Source organism: Callithrix jacchus, chromosome 10, assembly GCF_049354715.1.
Source record: "Callithrix jacchus isolate 240 chromosome 10, calJac240_pri, whole genome shotgun sequence".
Taxonomy (NCBI): Eukaryota; Metazoa; Chordata; class Mammalia; order Primates; family Cebidae; genus Callithrix; species Callithrix jacchus.
Window position 1 is genome coordinate 122,659,602 of NC_133511.1, and position 19,464 is coordinate 122,679,065.

A 19,464-nucleotide genomic window follows, 5' to 3' on the forward strand; every position below is an offset into this window, starting at 1 on the left:
AGACTCTTGCTTCCTGGAGATGCAGCCCAGCTGGCAGTCCTGGCCCTCAGACATCCCTTTAAACCGAGTAGCAGTCGCGCACCGGGCTCCTGTCCATCTACACCTTGCAGAGCAACGGGGAGGCAGCAAACTGACCTGTTGCCCCAGGGCAGCTGACACTTGCGGAGGCTCATTACCAAGCGGGGTGGGTGGGTAGGCGATAAGGGCTCTAATCTAGGGGTTCATAGAGCCGCTAATGCCCCAGGCAGGCTTTCCTGGGGAGACAGAGTAAACATACGCACAAAACCGACAGGTTTTCCCATCCACGATAGCGCATCCCTTTTAATGAGGCATGGCAAAATCAGCCAGCTCCCTGCTAAGTGCTTTCTGAGTTTCATCCTCTCAGTGATTCTGTAAAAGGCCGGTCTATAATTATCCCCATTTAACAGACGTTGAAGCTGAGGCTCAGAGTGTTAGCGCTTTGCCCATGGTCACACACTTGGTTGGAGGCCAGTTGTGAATCTCCAGCTGCTCTTCGGGGGTTGGGATTATCTTCCCACTTGACAGCAAAGTCAGGTTCTGAGATTGCGGGAGGGGTACCCCCCCCACAGGTATGGCCACCGAGGTTAGTCCTGACTCTACACCTTTCTGCTCTGGTTAAGACGTGGGTGGCTGCACCCTGGAGTTGAGAGAGCGTCCAGATTCACAGTATGACTCTGAGCAAGTCCCTTCCCCTTTCTGGGTCTCAGTTTTCCTAGACGGTGAAATGGGGCCAGCAGTACATACCTCCCAGGGCTGCGGGCAGGAAGGGAGGCGGCCCAGGCAGCTCTCTCTAGGGTGGCACCAAGTTGCCGGTTGCCCTCTCTCCGGACCCAAGCGTTCCCCACCCGGCCAGCGGAGTCCAGGCAGCCTCTGCGCGCAGCAAGCCGCCGCTGCGGTCAGGTGACACCCCCTCCACGCCCCCGCTCCCGCTCCCGCTCACACTCCCCGGTCACGACTCGAGGCCCCGGAAGCCGGGTCGCCCCGCCCCCACGCTCCTGCCCCGGCCCCCGCCCCGCGCCGGAGCCCCGCCCGCCTTCCGACGGGGGTGCGGCTCCAGGAAACGGTGCGCTCGCAGCTCTGTGCTCCGCCACCCGACGCGCCCCAGACGACCCCGTCGACTCAGCCAGACCACTCGACGGGCCCCAGCGGCGGCAGCGGAGAGCGCGATCCCGGGTTGGAACCTGGGACACCTCTGCACGGACGGGGCGGGCAGCACAGACAGGCCATGGGGACCCGGGCCGGGCCAGCAAAGGCGGGCCAGCGGGAGTACCGGGCCTGAGAAGTGGGCAGCGGGGCAGCGGTGACCATGACCTCGGTGTGGAAGCGCCTGCAGCGCGTGGGCAAGCGGGCAGCCAAGTTCCAGTTCGTGGCCTGTTACCACGAGCTGGTGTTGGAGTGCACCAAGAAATGGTGAGTGGCAGGAGGCCGGAGGTTGGGGGGGCCTTCCCCCACTGGCTGGGACCCCATCTGGCCTTTGAGCCTGAGAGGACTCTGCCCCCAAGCCCAGTGACCAAATGGACCCCCACCTCAGCTTGGGCCCTGGTTCTGTTCCCAGACGATTCAGAAGCCCTTGCACCTTGTGGGACCCCTGGAGTTTGGGGTATCGGCATCCTTCCCTGCGGGGGTCAGGACTTTCAGGCCTGAGGGTCTGTCTGTGTCTGCTCCCTCCTCTGATGCGATCAGGGCTGGGGGAGGGAGGCCGCATGTCTTCTGCCAGAAAGGTGGTTCAGGGTGGCATGGAAAAGGGAGCACGTTTTGAGGTCTGCAGGTGGCCAGAGCTGGAACAGAAACCTCCGTGACCTTAGTCCACCCCACAAGAGAGATGTTGCCCCTCCTCCCCTGCCATCTTGAGGGAGAAGAACCCCTTCAACTCCCGCCTCTTCAGCCAGAGTGTTGGGAGGCTGGTAACATCTCCACAATGTCCTTAAAAGGGGAAACTGAGTGCTGGGAGGAATGAGGAGGGAGGTGGGGGGCGGCTTAAAGGGGCCTGAGGACCTAGGCTTGTGGGTCCAGGAAGAGAGGGCTGCAGAGGGCACAGTGGCTGGGTGAGGGGCGATTCACTTGAGGGTGCAGGCCCCAGCCCGGACTGCCAACAGACTCAGGGGCATCTCATTCACATGCCCCCATCTACAGCTGCCCAGGCCCCTGCGTCACACCCTAAATATACGTGCTCGCTGGTGTCAGCTTCCCTTGGCTGGATTAGGGCACAGCTGTGGGGGCCTCACCCGCCAGGCGGGGCTAAATTTAGGCTCCCCAGGGGAAGGGCTGGGGCAGGAAGGGACCGTGGGGTCCAGGGGGAGGGGAGTGAGCAGGAGGCTGGGGTCCCTTGGGCAGCTGCCATATCCCTGGCCTTGCCTACACTGGGCCTGCTAGAGGGCCGTTCACTCCATTCAGCAGAGCGCCAGAGAGCTTGGGGGCTGGCACTTGAACTCTGGCCTCTGGCTCCTGCTCCAGCATCCTGAGGGAGGCCAGGGAAATGCTGGGCATGGCAGGCTGAGGGTGCCGGCAGTGTCAACGCAGCTGAGTCACAGGCGGCTGTGGGTAGGGCCTCCTGGGCTGCTTAGCCTGGAGCCCAGGCCAGGAAGCTGCCCCTGCCCAGGTCGCAGCTTCCAAGGAGGGCGTTCCCAGCCTGAGTCAGGCTGCCCAGCCAAGCCCCGCCTTCCCTAGGCTCCCCCTGTCCGCTTCCCCTTTCTGGGAAGGCCCCTTAGTTACCCTTGCTCTGCCATTGCTGGCAGTTTGGGTTTGGGGAAGGGAACTTGGCTCTGGGCTGGAGAACTCTAGGCTCAGCGGTATAACCTTATTTGGCTCCAAACCTCTCTGGGCCTCAGCATCCTCAGGGTTAACAGAAAGCCAGTTATCCTGGCTTGGCTCCCAGAGGAGCAGTGAGCTGGGCAAACCCGAGCATCTAGCATGGGGCTGGGTACAGGCAAGGCAAGCTCGTGTCCTGCCCTCGGCCGATTGTTCCCTTAAGCATCACCTCTCCTGGGCAGCAGTTGAACATCTAACCCAAAGGGACTCTCTGCCCCCAGGCCCAGCTGTGAGAGTCCACTCAGTGTCTGGGAATGGGCCCTGTGCAGCTGTCCCTCTCCCCTTGCTTCGCCTCTGTCTCCCCATATCTCTGCCTCTTTTCTGTGTCTGCCCTGGCATATACTGTTCAGCTTAGATGTCACCCCCTGGAATTTTTCCCTGATTGCCCCACAGGCTCCATTGTCATCATCTTGCTGCAAAGCCGCTCCTCCTTGGGACCCCCGGGCCCAGCAAAGGGCTGGACATGGTGGGCGAGGGATGACGGTGTTGACCCTCTGCTGCCTCTCTGGCCTCACCCCCAACTCTCTGACCTCATCCTCCAGCCACAGACCCTTGGACTTGCTATTCCCTCTGTCCCAGATCCTCACAGCCCATCCCCCATCACTCATGTCTCTGCTGACACCCAACCTCAAGGAGATCCCCAAGGGGTTCCCTCACATCACCTTGAAGTTTGCTTGTTAATGTATTTTCCTTCTTGACTGGTAGTCTGTCCCCACCTCTATTGTCCTCCTTGGAAAGGTCTTGCCTCTCCTTTGCCCTGCTCTGTCCCCAAAACTGGGCTGTTTATGGTGGGCAGTCCACAAACATCTGTGCACCAATGGATTTCTTTTAACCCCGTCTTTGTCTCTTCCTGTGTCGGAGTCTGCATGTGTGCGCGACGCTCGAGTGCGAATCTGTGTCTGGCGTCTCTTGCCGAGTCCTTGTGTTTGTGTCTTGGTCTCTGTCTGTCTGTCCCTGTCTCTCTTGCTGTCTGTCCTCATAGTCAGTGCCTGCCCACACTGTCTGGGCCTTTGCCCTTCTGCTCTGGCCCCACCCTGCCTCAGCAGCTCCACCCTGCACCCTGTGGCCCCAGATAAGGGGCTGCCCAGGCCCTCTCTTGGAGGGAGGGGGAGGTGGGCAGAAGGAAGACCCTGAGGGAGCTGGGGGAGGAGGAGGAAGAGGAGATGGGGAGGCGGGTGAGCCTGACTAAGCAGCCCACTCCCTTCCCTCTCCCACTCCCCCAGGCAGCCGGATAAACTAGTGGTGGTATGGACCCGGCGGAACCGACGCATCTGCTCCAAGGTGGGGAAGGATGGCCACTGGGGGTCCAGATTAGGGATGTGGGCCAAGGGGAGGCTGAAGGCAGCTGATGGGGGAGTGGAGTCAGGTTCAAGTTCAGATCAGAATCCACAGAGGGGAGAGGAAGATGGTGGCAAGGTTGGCGATGGGGGTGGGGGTGAGAGGAAACACTTAGGATGGGATGAGGACTTAGATTGCCCCTTGTAGGCCCACAGCTGGCAGCCGGGCATCCAGAACCCATACCGGGGCACCGTGGTGTGGATGGTACCTGAGAATGTGGACATCTCTGTGACCCTCTACAGGGTGAGTCTCTAGTCCTCCAGCATGGATGGCAATGGGCAGGCAGCTGCAACCCAGGCAGCCACCAGGGTCTCCTGGTGAGTTGTTCATCCAGATAGAAGAGGATGTGGGGGGTGAGGCCAAGAACTGGGGGACCTGCTCAGCATGACTGGCCCAGGAGGCCACCTTGCAGAAGGCAGCATTTACCCAACATATGCAGCATGAGAGGCAGCTGGGACCAGAACCTGGGCATTCCAGGAGGAGGTAGCAGCATGTGTCAGCTATCACCTCCTGCCTGTAATCCCAGCTACTTGGGAGGCTGACGCAGGAGAATCACTTGAACCTGGGAGGCCGAGGTTGCAGTGAGCCAAGCACCACTGCACTTCAGCTTGGGTGACAGAGCTAGACTCCATCTCAAAAAAAAAAAAAGAAAAATGCCACCAAGCACCTCCTGAGCCAGCGCAGGCTCTGCTCCCTTTGCTGCCACCCCAGCAGCCCTGTTCTCACCAGCACCCTTCTTCCCAGGACCCCCACATGGACCAGTATGAGGCCAAAGAGTGGACATTTATTATTGAAAATGTGAGTGTCTGGAGTGGGCTCGGGTCTGGAATTTTGGGGACCCTGGGATAGCACCGATGCCCCTTTCCCTTGTCTTCCCTCTGGCCCACAGGAGTCTAAGGGGCAGCGGAAGGTGCTGGCCACAGCTGAAGTAGACCTGGCTCGCCATGCGGGGCCCGTGCCTGCCCAGGTCCCACTGAGGCTTCGGCTGAAGCCCAAGTCAGTGAAGGTGGTGCAGGCCGAGCTGAGCCTCACTCTCTCAGGGGTGCTGCTGCGGGAGGGCCGTGCCACGTGAGTGCCCACCTGCCCTCCTTGACCCTGGCCTGTGACCTCTGACCCCCACCCTCACCTATGACCTCTGTCCCCTAGGGATGATGACATGCAGAGTCTCGCAAGCCTCATGAGTGTGAAGCCTAGTGATGTGGGCAACTTGGATGACTTTGCTGAGAGTGATGAAGACGAGGCTCATGGCCCAGGAGCCCCCGAGGCCCGGGCTCAAGTCTCCCAGCCAGGTGGGCTCACAGCCTGCTGCAGATCAGGACTGCCAAGACCTGGGGAGGGAGGGTTACCCAGGCCACCAGCCACCTGTTGCACCTGCCCTGTGATGGGAACTCGTTACTGCTCAGGCAGTCCCAACCAGCCCAGCAGCCTCAATTGTCTCAACCTGGCTGCCAGTCCCACGGTGGCCTCAGTCTTCAGCTGAGTCCTGGAGGATGGGTTCCCAATGCCTCCCTGGGCTCCTGGGTCATCTCTTCATCCCCACATGGTGCTTGCCAGGCCCAGACCTGACCCAGGACAGTGGGTCAGAAGCCCGGCTCCTGATCGCTCACTGCCAGCCCTCCTGGGCCAGCAGGGGCTTCATCATCCCTCCCTGATGCTTGTCCAGGCTTTTTGTCTGTCTGCTGTTGTGGTTATCTCTCTCTTTCTCTCCACATCTGTGGGCCTGTCTCTTCTCACAGGCCGGGGCGGTGCCCTGAGGCCGGTGCGTTTCCCAGGTAGGCCCTGCACTCTAGCTGGGGGGAGGGGGTCAGGCCTGCAGGGCCCTGCCCTCGGCTAACTCTGCCCTTCTCCCCGATCCTACCCCCCCCAGATTCCTCTCGAGAGCTGAAGACGCTTTGTGAGGAGGAGGAGGAAGGCCGAGGACGACCCCAGCAGGCAGGTGAGGCCCAGGCTGGGGCTAGGGGTAGGGACTGGACCCCAGGTCACCAGGGCCAGGCCTCAGTGTCCCCCACTTCCTCTTCAGTTGTCAGCCCTTCTAGTGCTGAGGACACCAGCTCAGCCCCTGTGAGTGCTCCTGCACCCCCAGCCAGAGCCTCTCGAGGCCAGGGGTCAGAACGAGCTACTGAAGCCGGGGGCCAGCTGGGCCCTGAGGCCCCAAGGCCCCCAGAAACCTCAGCAGAGATGAGGTGAGCTTTGGAACCAGCCCCACCCCCAATGCTCCCTGATAGGAGCTGCATCCCTCACCTGCTACCAACCTGCCTCTCCAGGGCCCCAACAGTCTGAAGGGTGGGGGATGGTGCTAAGAACTGGGGGCATGTGAGCCCCCCAACATCCCCTCTTGCTCTCTTCTCAGGTCTTCAAGGCAGCCAGGCCAGGACACAGCCCCCACCCCAGCCCCTCGGCTCCGGAAAGGCTCTGATGCCCTCCGGCCCTCAGTCCCCCAAGGGGAGGATGAGGTCCCCAAAGCCTCAGGGGCTCCCCCAGAAGGATTGGGCTCTGCCAGGGAGACCCAGGCCCAGGCATGCCCTCAGGAAGGGACAGAAGCCCATGGAGCTAGGCTGGGCCCAGGCATTGAGGAGAAAGGCTCTGGAGAGCCTTTTGGAGGGCAGAGACTCAAGGCTGAAGACATGGGTACCGGGGACAGGCAAGAGGCCAGTGGGGAGGACACTGAGGCCAGTCGGGGGGATACTGAGGTTGGTGGTATGGACAGTGAGCCCGGGGCAAGAGGCAGAGGGGTCAACACTCAGAGGGCAGGAGTCAGAGCTGGGGAGCCTACAGAGAGTTCAGCGGTTTGTCAAGGGGATGCTGAGCAGAGGTTAAAGGTGGGACATGTGGACAATAAGGGACCAGAGGCGACAAGGGCGATGCCTGAGGCAAGATGCAGGGGGACCCCTGAGGCTCCTCCAAGGGGCTCTCAGGAAAGGGTGGGAGTCAGGACCAGGGATGAGGCTCCCTCAGGCCTGAGCCTGCCCCTAGTGGAGCCTGCAGGGCATTCTGGGCATCTTGGTGACCTCCAGGGGGCCAGGGTTGCTGCAGGCCAGGAGAGAGAGGGTGTAGAAGTGAGGGGCGGAGCCCCTGGTATTGAGGGGACAGGCCTGGAGCAGGGCCCCTCTGTTGAAGCAACAAGCACCGGGCCACAGGTGAGCAGCTGGCAGAGGGTCCTGTTATCAGCTACCCAGGGGGTGATATCCAGGGGTCTGGGGGCCTGGGAGGCAGAAGCTGGGGGTTCAGGAGTCCTGGAAACAGAGACTGAGGTGGTAGGGTTGGAGGTGCTGGGAACCCAGGAGAAAGAAGTCAGGGGGTCGGGGTTCCCAGAGACAAGGACACTAGAAATTGAGATACTGGGGGCCTTGGAGACAGAAGCAGCAAGATCAAGGGTCCCGGAGTTGGAGGTTGCAGGGACAGCACAGTCTGAGGAACTGGAGACCCAGGAAGCCCAGGGGGCGGCCACAGAGGCCGCAGGGACAGAGACTGGGGTGGCAGGAGCTGAGGCATTGGGGACCCAGAAAACAGAGGCTGGGGGTCCAGGAGTTGTGGAGACAAGAACTAGGATAGCAGAGACTGAGGTACTGGGGACCCACAAGATATCTGGGGACTCGGGAACACTGAAGCTTGAAGGTAAGATAGCAGAATCTGAGATGCAGGGGACCCAGGAGACAGAGGTGGAAGATTCTAGGGTACCAGAGACAGAGGCTAAAACATTAGGGACCCTGGAGATAACAGCTAGGAGTTCAGGGGTCCCAGAGACAGAAGCTGAGATAGCAGAGTCTGAAATATTGGTAGCCCACGAGATAGAGATGGGGCTTTTGGGGGTCCCAGGGATAGAGACTGGGGCAGCAGAAGCTGTGATATTGGGGACCCAAGAGATACCATCTGGGGATTCAGGGGTCCCAGGGCCAGAAGCTGATGTAACAGGTATCCAGGCTACAGAGGTGGGGGGTTCAGAAGTTCCAGGAGTAGAGACTGGGACAGCAGAAGCTGTGATACTGGGGACCCAAGAGATAGCATCTAGGGGTTCAGGGGTCCCAGGGTTAGAATCTAAGGTGACTGGGACCCAGAAGATGGAGGTGGGGGAATCAGGGATCTCAGGGTCAGAATCTGAGGTAGGTGGGGCCCAGGAGACAGAGGTGGGGGCGTCAGGGATCTCAGGGTCAGAATCTGAGGTAGGTGGGGCCCAGGAGACAGAGGTGGGGGCGTCAGGGATCTCAGGGTCAGAATCTGAGGTAGGTGGGGCCCAGGAGACAGAGGTGGGGGCGTCAGGGATCTCAGGGCCAGAATCTGAGATAGGTGGGGTCCAGGAGACAGAGGTGGGGGCGTCAGGGATCTCAGGGTCAGAATCTGAGGTAGATGGGGCCCAGGAGACAGAGGTGGGGGCGTCAGGGATCTCAGGGTCAGAATCTGAGGTAGGTGGGGCCCAGGAGACAGAGGTGGGGGCGTCAGGGATCTCAGGGTCAGAATCTGAGGTAGGTGGGGCCCAGGAGACAGAGGTGGGGGCGTCAGGGATCTCAGGGCTAGAGGCTGGAATGGCAGAGGCCGGAGTACTGATGACCCAGCAGACAGAAATTATAGTTCCAGAGGCTCAGAAGGAAGACGTTCAGACTTTAGGGGGCCAGGAAGCAGAGACTGGAGTTGGGAGTGCTCTCAACTCTGGGGCCTTAAAGACCCCAGTCACTCAGCCAAGAGTTGTAGGATCCCAGGAAACAAAAGCAGAGATTTCAAGACTACAAAGGTCAGAGACTGAAGTTCTGAGAGTCCAGGAGGCAGAGGCTGGGATTTGGGGGATTTCAGAGGCCAAATCTGGGGCTTTGGGAGCCCAGGAGGCAGAGATGAAGGTTGTAGAGCCTCTGGAGAACAAATCTGGTATTTTTGAGGCCCAGGAAGCGGAGGCTGGGGTCGTAGGAAACCAGAAGGGGAAAGAAGCTGAGGGAAGCCTCGAAGAGGCCAGCCTGACTGAAGCACAGGTGGCCAGTGGGGCAGGGGCTGGGGTGCCCAAGGCCTCTTCCCCAGAGAAGGCTGAAGAGGACAGGAGGCTGCGGGGCAGCCAGGTAGGGATGGGGGCCGCCGAGGGCCCAGGCTGTTGCTTCTCACTAACCTGGGGCTGAGCGAACGGTGGCTCTGCATGGACCCACCTGGTGGGCTGGGATGGGGTGGGGTGGGGTGGGGGGCTCGGCTTGAAGGAGCCCCCTCATCCCCTCCTCTCCCAGGATGCCTTGGCTCTCCTACCCCACCTTCCCTGGGCCACATGGAGCTGGATACCTAAGCTGATTTTCTGGGCTGACCTTGAGGTGTGGCTGCTGGTGACCTCTGATCTTGTCTGGGAGCCACTGATCTTTTAGGTGACCTTGGCAGATAACCATGGATCTGGAAACCCTTTTGCCTGGCCCCAAGGCTTTGGCCAGTGTCTCTGGTGACCCATGCAAGCTCAGAGATGGGGCTGTTTTGTGCCAGGCATGAGCCTCCCCAAGGGGCAGAGGGCACAGGTCCCATTTGTACATGCCCTAAGGCCCCCCTGTGTCCCCAGGCGCCGCCTACCCTGGTCAGCTCTAGCCAGTCCCTGCTGGAGTGGTGCCAGGAGGTGACCGCTGGCTATCGTGGGGTCTGCATCACCAACTTCACCACATCCTGGCGAAACGGATTGGCCTTCTGTGCCATCCTGCACCGATTCTACCCAGACAAGATGTGAGCTGCCAGAGGGGTGGGAACACATTGGGGAGCCATCAGGGAGGGCAGTGTGGACCCAGCCTCTGACCGATGCTCCCTTTGCAGTGACTATGTCTCCCTAGACCCACTCGACATCAAGCAGAACAACAAGCAGGTGAGATGGGGTGGGGGGCCTGCCTGGAGGGAAGGAGGGTTTAGAGAGCCAGGCTTTCAGTCTCTGATTTGGAAAAGGTGGGCTGCGGGTCCCCAGCCGTAGCTTCTAGAAGTTTTGCCATTTTTTACCTTTTTGGTCATTAAATTGTTTGCTTTCCTTCGTTTCGTTTGTTTTAAAGCGTTTTAACTCCCTTAGATGGTTTTTCCAAAACCACCCTTTGGTAACGGGGTGGACGGCGTGCAGTTGCTAAGCAACGCGAGGGCGGGCCCTGTTGCTGGATTTCCCTCTCTAGGAGCGGGCGGTGTTGCTCGGCGAAGTCCGGCGAGCCAGTGCCTGGGACCCCCTCCGCGGGGTGGCACCGCAGTGTTGCGGGGTGCCGCAGGCCACCGCCGCCGCTGACCCCAAGCGCACCCTTCCCCCAGGCCTTCGATGGCTTCGCGGCCCTGGGCGTGTCGCGGCTGCTGGAGCCCGCGGACATGGTGCTGCTGTCGGTGCCCGACAAGCTGATCGTCATGACGTACCTGTGCCAGATCCGCGCCTTCTGCACCGGGCAGGAGCTGCAGCTGGTGCAGCTGGAGGGCGGCGGCGGCGCCGGCATGTACCGCGTGGGCAGCGCCCAGCCCAGCCCGCCCGAAGATCTGGACGCTGGAGGCCTGGCACAGCGGCTGCGCGAGCACGGGGTCGAGGCGCCCCAGGAGCCCAAGGAGGCCGCGGACGGGGCGGCCCCGGGGGCAGCCTCCAGGAACGCGGATGCGGGCCGCGCCTCCAAGGACGGTGGGGCCGAGGCCGCCCGAGAGACGCGACCCACCGAGGTTCCCGCAGAGGGGTTGGTGAATGGGGCGGGGACGCCGGGCGGCGGCGGCGTGAGGCTGCGACGGTCCTCGGTCAACGGGGAGGCCGGGCCGGTGCCTCCGCCCCGCGCGCACGGCTCCTTCTCCCACGTGCGTGATGCAGACCTGCTCAAGAAGAGGCGCTCGCGGCTGCGGAACAGCAGCTCCTTCTCGGTGGACGATCCAGACGGGGGAGTCGCGGGAGCTGCGACTGCGGTGAGTGTCCGGGCTCCTCCTGTCCTCCCCCGCCATAGTGTGGGGCCCTAGGAAGCCGGGCAGAGAATAGGCGGGTCCCCAAGGACAGAGCTGGGGTCGGGGAGATGGTTTCAGAGTCTGGGGATGCTCGGCTCGACCCGGGAGGGGCTTTCTGATCAGAGGGACCCCAGTGCTGTGGACGAGTCCTCTGGTGTGGTGGTGAGCTCCCAGTTAGGGGATGCACTGGAGCCAAGAACTGCCAGGCAGGGTCCCGGGCTTTGCTATCAGCCTGGGATAAGTGCTGGAGTTTTAGTGCTTGGCACTTGGAATGGAGAACCACAGGCTGCAGTGGGAGGTTCCCGGAGGATCCACGTTCCTGGCACTCACCTCAGTGCTTGGTGAGCTGGAAGGTGGGTTTGGGCATTTCTTTCCCTGCAGGTGGCTCATTGTTAACCAGCAGCCACCTTGCCCCATAAGCTGGGTACACACTGTGTACTCAAGGGGACTCTCCGGGATTCAGGCGTGCATCTTTTTTTTTGAGATGGAGTCTTGCTCTGTCACCCAGGCTGGGGTGCAATGGCATGATCTCTGCTCACTACAGCCTCCGCTTCCCAGGTTCAAGTGATTCTCCTGCCTCAGCTTCCCAAGTAGCTGGAATTACAGGCACCCGCCACTGCACCAGGCTAATTTTTGTATTTACAGTAGAGACGGGGTTTCGCCATCTTGGCCAGGCTGGTCTCGAACTCCTGACCTCAAAATCCACCCGTTGGGCATGCATCTTTAACCCCAGATGCTGGAGACCAGTCTCCTCTTTTCTTATAATGGAAGGTTGGACATGGGAGATCCTGAGGGTCCGTGTCCCTGCTGTCATCCCCTATGGGTCACAGGTAATCTCCCAGAGTGTCATGTCACTCTGCTGAAGGGGACATGGTCCCAGAAGGAGCAGGAATTTGCTCGGGAACCCACAGCAGCCAGATTCCAGGACACACACTTTCTTGCTGGGGTCCCACCACTGCCCCATCCTGCCTGCCTACCAAGGGACAGCTCTGCCAGGCTGCTGCAAACCTTCAGCTGTCCAGGAAAGACCCCTACATTTGAAGGGAAGGAGGGAATTCACTGGGCAAGCCTTTCTGGAAGAAGCTACCATTTGAGCTAGGTTGATAAGATGGCCAGGTTTTTCCCAGGTGAAAAATGAGGTGGGTTCTCAAATAGTGGGACCTGCATTATAAAAAACGTGGCAGCAGGAAAGTTGAGGTCTCATTTAGGGAACTGCCAGCCATCTTCCGGAAGCTCCAGAAGCAGTGATGAGGCCAGGCAGAGAGCAGGAGTCCTGGGTGTAGGGTCAGAGGCACAGTGTTGAGCCTGTGAGTGAGTGACAGTGGGCACAGGTGACACCCACCTGTAGATGCGATACGCAGGATTCAGGAAGGCGAGGACAGCTTTGGCCTATCTGTTGGCCTCTGGCACGGCCTCATTAATGTGTGTCAGTGGCTCTTTAATCTTAACGGGGAGGTGCCAACCTATGCCCCTCTGGGCCCAAGTTCCAGCATCTGGTCTTTCCAAGTCAGGCCCTCCCCTATCTTGTCTCACATGAGATATCTGACCCATGGGGCAGGAGGGGACTCCTCATTGGCCACCCCCATCCCTCATGCCCACTGTGTGTACTGGGAGGTGGTCAGGCTTGGCCCTGCCCTTGGGAGCTCCCAGAGTCCTGGGCTTCCTGGAGGAAGGAACAGGCATGAGAATATTGAAAGAGGAATTTGAGGCCAGGCACCGTAGCTCACACCTGTAATCCCAGCACTTTGGGAGGCTGAGGCAGGTGGATCACCTGAAGTCAAGACCAGCCTGACCAACATGGAGAAACCCCATCTCTACTAAAAATACAAAATTAGCCAGGCATGGTGATGCATGCCTGTAATCCTCAGCTACTTGGGAGGCTGAGGCAGGAGAATCGCTTGAACCTGGGAGGTGGAAGTTGCATTGAGCCGAGACTGTGCCATTGCATTCCAGCCTGGGCGACAGAGTGAGACTCTGTTTCAAAACACACACACACACGCTCAAAAAGGGGAATTTGAGTTAGACATGAGGAAACACTGGAAATCCCACAAGGTCTGGCGTGAGGAGGCTCCACTGCCACTGAGACTGGATTTCTCCACTCTGCTGTCTCCGCCTGTCTGAGCAGCTCAGTACTCCCCATGTGTCTTGCCTGCCCATGGGCTCTTTACAGTGTGTATGAAAGCCTTTTGCAAGGTGGTACTGAAGCCCCCTGAAGGTCTCTGTCAAAAAAGAGGAGCTTTGTGTTCCTTAGATTCCTCTCTCGAAGCCCCGCAGCTCCCAAGTCACACAGGGCCAGGCTTTCCCCCATTTCACATACCAGGACACAAACGAAGGCCCCATGGGTGTGACAGGCCTGAGGCACACAACAAGTTGGTGGCCAAGCTTGGGAACAAACTTTTGGGTTAGACAACCCTGGGGCCTAGACCAGACCCCTTAGGAGCATCATCTCTGCCCCTCAGTTTCCTCATCTGTGAAGTGGGAGGGTCATGCCCCTGCCCCACAGGGATGTTGGGAGGATTCAGTGAGTGAATGTGCCCGGAGTGCCTAGTACAGAAGCACTTGGTAGATATTTGCTGTTATTAGTCAGTGTGGCCAGAGTGTATTTTCTGGGCCTGGCCCTGATAAGGGGGAGAGAAACCAGCAGCTGTGATGGGGTGAGTGGGGGTTGGAGCTGTGATGGGGAGGCCATGAGAGGAGCATCTGCCCAGGCTGGGGATCAGAGGAGGTTTGGGGGTATGGAAATCAGGGACGGAGGAGGGAAGAGTGTGGGGGCCCCAGTAGGGGGGCCTCTGGAGGAGACAGGGCTAGGCTGGGTCTTGGAGGTCCTTTTGGTATTGGGTAGCCCAAGATGGAGGCTGAGTCCAGGCTGAGAAAGCTATTTTGGGAACTGAAAGTCGGTCACTGTGGCCAGGGGGCGGTGTCTAGGGTGGTAGGAGCTTTGAGGCTGGAACCACCAACAGGCTTTGACATGAGGGGGTGGCGGGGCTGAGGAGAGGTGTGAAAAAGGCTACCCGGTTTCAGCTTGAGTCAGCAGGCAGGCCATGCAGGCAGGCTGGTGGGGAAACCACCACTGCCCCAGACTAGGGAGGATGGCCCCTGAGCCAGGGATGTCCAGGGCTGCCTCTCAGAGAGGTACAGGTGGGGTGGGTACAGCCACTGTCCCTGCCCCGTGACCCAGACACAGGTCAGATGACCCAGACATGGTGGGGGGGGCAAGGCAGGAGCAGTTAAGAGGCCAGGCCATCAGCTGAGCTGAAAGTTGGGGACACCCTGGGCTGACAGTACCAGCAAATCACTAGGGGTGGGCAGGCACATGGGGTCAGCCCTGCCCTTCCAGGCTAAAATCCAGAGATCTAGCCAGCCTGGCTTGTTGTGTGAGCGTGCAGCAGCTGCTCCTCGGTGTGGGAACCGAGGAGCAGGGCACCCCCTTTTGGCCCAGAGGTGGAGGGGCTGGCTCAGGAGGGTCCAGGTCTGGGGAGCCCTGAGGAGGGAAGGGGAGGGAGTCTGCATGGGGCCTCTGCAGGAGGCAGGCTGGGCTGGGTCACACAGATGGGGCCATATCAGGTCAGTGCACTGTCCGCCCTGGCCAGAATGGAGAAGGCAGCACTAGGTGACAGAAGTCAGAGGTGCCTGAGGGAGCTCAGTAGAGGAGGAGTTGAGGCTGGGAGCGGGGGCTTATGCCTATAATCCCAGCATTTTGGGAGGCCAAGGCGGCTGGATCACCTGGCCAACATGGTGAAACGCTATCTGTACTAAAAATACAAAAATTAGCTGGGCGTGCTGGTTGGCGCCCGTAATCCCAGCTACTTGGGAGGTTGAGGCAGGAGAATCCCCTGAACTTGGGAGGTGAAGGTTTCAGTGAGCCATGATCACACCACTGCATTCCAGCCAGGTCGACAGAGCGAGACTCCATCTCAAAAAAAAGAGTAGGGAGGAGATGCCTGGGCTGGGCCCTTCATAGGCTCTCACCCTTCAAGGCCAGAATTCAGCCCAGCCCCAGGAGGGGAATTGGGAGGCTGGGAGCATGGGAGTGGATGGACCCAGGCCCACAGGGCCAGGAAGGATGAAGGCCATGACCTTTGCTTGAGGAGGCATTTTCCCTGGAAGGAGGTGGGACCGGGGGTTCTGTCCATGCAGGACTAGAGGAGGGCAGGGGTGGGCAGAGGTTGTGGTCAGGGACCCCTCCTCCCCTCTGCGTGAGTGGCCCTGGCTGGCCCCAGGCCCAGGCTGGCGGGAAACCCCGCCCAGCCCTCACTGGCTCCTTCTTTCACAGGAAGGCCAGGCCCCTGACCCCAGCCCTGCCCTGGGCCCACCCACAGCTGCAGCCTCTCAACAGCCCCCTGGTGAGTGGTAGGAGTGGTGACCATCTCAGTTCAGGCTGCTCGAAAAGCCTGGACTGGGGACTTTCTGGGGGTGGCTGGGTGGTGGTTAGGGGGTGCCTTATCATCATCTCTGTCTGCAGGTAGGAGTCCCCCCTCGGAGGAGCCACCCCCAAGCCCAGGGGAGGAGGCTGGGCTGGTAAGGACAGCTAAGTGGGAGGAGCTAATGGGTGGGCACCTCCTAGGCAGGGCCTGGGCTGAGTCCACCCTGTTCTCTGCCCCTTTTCCAACCCCAGCAAAGGTTCCAGGACACAAGTCAGTATGTGTGTGCAGAGCTGCAGGCCCTGGAGCAGGAGCAGAGGCAGATAGATGGGCGGGCAGCTGAGGTGGAGAAGCAGCTGAGGAGCCTCATGGAGTCAGGTGGGGCAGGCATCTGGGGGTCCCCTCCCCAACACATGCCACTAGGTCTGCCCAGCCCTGCAGCTGTTCCTGACCTTGGGAGGAGCTGGGAGGAGGCACAGCTGGCGTCAGCACTCCCATTTTACAGCCAGGCATTCTGAGGCCTAGAAGTGGCTTCCTGGAGGCAGACAGTTCTTCTGGGATGTCACGAAAGCAAACCCCCTCCCCCAACTCCCAGCTGCCCTGCTCTGACACTGGGGGCAGGGGGCAGGCCTGGTGACTGTCCCTGCCCAATTCAGGTGCCAACAAGCTGCAGGAGGAGGTGCTGATCCAGGAGTGGTTCACCCTGGTCAACAAGAAGAATGCTCTCATCCGGAGGCAGGACCAGCTGCAGCTGCTGTGAGTGCTGGCCCAGGGCTAGGAGAGCAGAGGGACTCTCAGCTGTTTTGGTTAGGGTTGTTCACTGCTTTCTTCTTCTTCTTCTTCTTCTTTTTTTTTTTTTGAGACGGAGTTTCACTCTTTTTGCCCAGGCTGGAGTGCAATGGCGCGATCTCGGCTCACCACAACCTCCGCCTCCTGGGTTCAAGCAATTCTCCTGCCTCAGCCTCCCGAGTAGCTGGGATTACAGGCACGCGCCACCATGCCCAGCTAATTTTTTGTATTTTTAGTAGAGACGGGGTTTCACCATGTTGACCAGGATGGTCTCATCTCTTGACCTCATGATCCACCCACCTCGGCCTCCCAAAGTGCCGGGATTACAGGCTTGAGCCACCGCGCCCGACCCACTGATTTCTTCTGTCTACAGAGATCTTTTTGACAAATTATTCCTCTTCCATCTTATTGTTTTTATCCTATCCAATTTGCTGTTTAAAGTATAAAACTGGCCGGGTGTGGTGGCTCACACCTGTAATTCAAGCCCTTTGGAGACCAAGGTGGGTGGATCACCTGAGGTCGGGAGTTCAAGACCAGCCTGACCAACATGGTGAAAACCCGTCTTTAAAAAAAAAAAATAAAGTATAAAACTAGACTGGCTGTGACAGCTTATGCCTGTAATTCCAGCACTTTCAGGCAGATCACCTGAGGTCAGAAGTTTGAGACCAGGCCGGGCGCGGTGGCTCACGCCTGTAATCCTGGCACTTTGGGAGGCCGAGGCGGGTGAATCACAAGGTCAAGAGATCGAGACCATCCTGGTCAACATGGTGAAACCCCGTCTCTACTAAAAATACAAAAAATTAGCTGGGCATGGTGGCGCGTGCCTGTAATCCCAGCTACTCAGGAGGCTGAGGCAGGAGAATTGCCTGAACCCAGGAGGCGGAGGTTGCGGTGAGCCAAGATCGTGCCATTGCACTCCAGCCTGGGTAACAAGAGCAAAACTCCGTCTCAAAAAAAAAAAAAAAAGTTTGAGACCAGCCTAATACAATGAAACCCCATCTCTACTAAAAATACAAAAATTAGCTGGGCATGGTGGCACATACCTGTAATCCCAGCTACTCGGGAGGCTGAGATAGGAGAATAGCTTGAACCCAGGAGGTGGAGGTTGCAGTGAGCGAAGATCATGCCATTGTACTCCAGCCTGGGCAACCAGCATTTTTTTAAACTTCGTCTCAAAAAAAAAAAAAAAAAAAAAAAGTAAAACTTGCCAGGCATAATGGCTTACACCTGTAATCCCAACACTTTGGGAAGTTGAGGCAAGCGGGTCACCTGAGGTTAGGAGTTCAAGACCAGCCTGGCCAACATGGTGAAACTTTGTCTCTACTAAAAATACAAAAATTAGCCAGGTGTGGTGGCACGTACCTGTAATCCCAGCAACTTGGAAGGCTGATGCAGGAGAATCACTTGAACCTGGGAGGCGGAGGTTACAGTGAGCTGAGATCAGGCCATTGCACTCCAGCCTGGGTGACAAAGTGAGACTCTGTCTAAAAATATAAAAATTAAAAAAAGTAATTGTAAAACTCTTAAATTATAACTATTTTTACTAATAAGAAAACCAGGCCGGGCACAGTGGCTCATGCCTGTAATCCCAGCACTTTGGGAGGCCAAGGCAGGCAGATCACCTGAGGTCAGGAGATCGAGACCATCTTGGCCAACATGTGAAATTCCATCCCTACTAAAAATACAAAAAAATTAGCTTGGCGTAGTTGTGCATGCCTGTAGTCCCACCTACTCGGGAGGCTGAGGCAGGAGAATTGCTTGAACCCAGGAGGGGAAGATTGTAGTGAGCCAAGATCGTGCCACTGCACCACAGCCTGGGTGACAGTGCGAGACTCCATCTCAAAAAAGAAAAGAAAAAAAAAGAAAGAAAACCAAGGCCCAGAACAAAATTAGGCCCAGGAAGGTGAAGGCCGAATTCCCGTGTGACACTGTTTCTTTACAGTAAGGAAAACAAGCCCAGAGGGATGTGATCTAGTTCCTGGTGGGGTCAGAAGCCACTCTGCGACATTGCCTTAGCATCCTGCCAGGCGGAGGTGGCGGTGGCTCCCTTTTCAGTTTGTGATCCTTTTTCAGAATCACTGGAGCCCAATACTTCCTATCTAGGAATACTGTTCATCCAAGTACTCCCTCGGGGGTCCTTCTGGGGTGCGTGTGGGGCAACACAAACACCAGCAATTGGAGAAAACAGTTCGAAGAAAAGAGAGAATGTGGTCTGGGGACTGGAGGATAGCTCTGTGGTCAGCCCTGCCTTCTGTGGGAGCCGCTGGGAAGGTGGGATGGGGCCAGAGCCCTGGGCACTCCCTCCCTGCGCCCCTTTTCCTGACCTGCTTACCCGCCACCTTCCAGCATCGAGGAGCAGGACTTGGAGCGCAGGTTTGAGCTGCTGAGCCGCGAGCTGCGGGCCATGCTGGCGATCGAAGGTGGGACCTGAGCCTAGGGGGCGGGAGGCAGGACATAGCCAGGGTAGAGGCGGCACAGCACCGGGCCGGCGCCTCCTGACGCTTTGCCGCTTCGGCCCTCAGACTGGCAGAAAACGTCTGCGCAGCAGCACCGAGAGCAGCTCCTGCTGGAGGAGCTGGTGTCGCTGGTGAACCAGCGCGACGAGCTGGTCCGGGACCTGGACCACAAGGAGCGGATGTGAGTGGCGCTGGGAGTTGGGAGGGTCTAGGGCGCGCTCCCGCAGAGGGCTGGATGTGGACCCCGCCCGACGCCGCGCTGACTCGAACCCATTCCCCGTAGCGCCTTGGAGGAGGACGAGCGCCTGGAGCGCGGCCTGGAGCAGCGGCGCCGCAAGCTGAGCCGGCAGCTGAGCCGGCGGGAACGCTGCGTGCTGAGCTGAGGCCGCCGGCCCGGATGCTGTGCGTGTCCGCTAGGGGCCGCTGGCGCCCTTCCCGGGACAGGGCAGGGCGGATCGCCGCCTGCGGCTGGGCGGCCGTCGTATTTATTTGTCGCCGAGTGTGTGTGCACGCTCGCGGCGGGTGCGGGCACCTCCCCGATGGCACGGCCGGGCCAGCGGCCCCGGGGAGAGGGATGCCTGGGGGCTGCCGCCCTGTGCCGGCTCTCCCTCCTGTTCTCCAAAGCAGTAAAGTTGGACTAGGCTACCCCAGCGTCGGCCTTTTCTCCGCTCCACCTGGGCTCTCAAAGGGCGGAGGAGGGTGGGCCGAGGCTGAGACGGCTCTGCCATCCTAAGCGGGACGATGCGGCTTTGGGGTTCCCAGGGCCAGCGGAGACTAGACACTAGACGTCGGCCTTC

General features: G+C 59.2%; 1 protein-coding gene across 16 annotated transcripts; it reads left to right on the forward strand.

Moving 5' to 3' along the window:
- Positions 1-1,059: 1,059 nt before the first annotated feature.
- On the forward strand, positions 1,060-19,312 carry EHBP1L1 (EH domain binding protein 1 like 1). 16 transcript variants are annotated; one of them, XM_035263282.3, is made up of 21 exons: positions 1,060-1,431; positions 4,053-4,110; positions 4,315-4,410; positions 4,912-4,965; positions 5,057-5,235; positions 5,314-5,456; positions 5,904-5,939; positions 6,035-6,103; positions 6,188-6,350; positions 6,518-7,304; positions 9,036-9,209; positions 9,686-9,843; positions 9,931-9,979; positions 10,402-11,025; positions 15,335-15,404; positions 15,524-15,579; positions 15,677-15,800; positions 16,079-16,178; positions 18,558-18,631; positions 18,734-18,848; positions 18,951-19,312. In XM_035263282.3, exons 1-21 carry the CDS (start codon positions 1,328-1,330, stop codon positions 19,048-19,050), a joined length of 3,333 nt encoding a protein of 1,110 aa, XP_035119173.1. In that variant the 5' UTR covers positions 1,060-1,327; the 3' UTR covers positions 19,051-19,312. The 16 variants fall into 16 exon arrangements, 14 of the variants coding, with proteins under 14 accessions (XP_035119173.1, XP_035119174.1, XP_035119170.1 ...); XM_035263283.3 differs by having other exon boundaries at positions 9,042-9,209; XM_035263279.3 differs by having other exon boundaries at positions 6,518-9,209.
- The last annotated feature ends 152 nt before the right edge of the window (positions 19,313-19,464 follow it).

What these genes read in the sequence shown, in the direction of transcription:
- EHBP1L1 (XM_035263279.3), top strand. Translation starts at nt 1,328, where the DNA reads ATGACCTCGGTGTGGAAGCGCCTGCAGCGCGTGGGCAAGCGGGCAGCC. An exon ending in TTGGAGTGCACCAAGAAATG is followed by an intron (nt 1,432 to 4,052) that starts GTGAGTGGCAGG and finishes CCACTCCCCCAG; the next exon opens with GCAGCCGGATAAACTAGTGG. An exon ending in TCAAGCAGAACAACAAGCAG is followed by an intron (nt 9,980 to 10,401) that starts GTGAGATGGGGT and finishes CCCTTCCCCCAG; the next exon opens with GCCTTCGATGGCTTCGCGGC.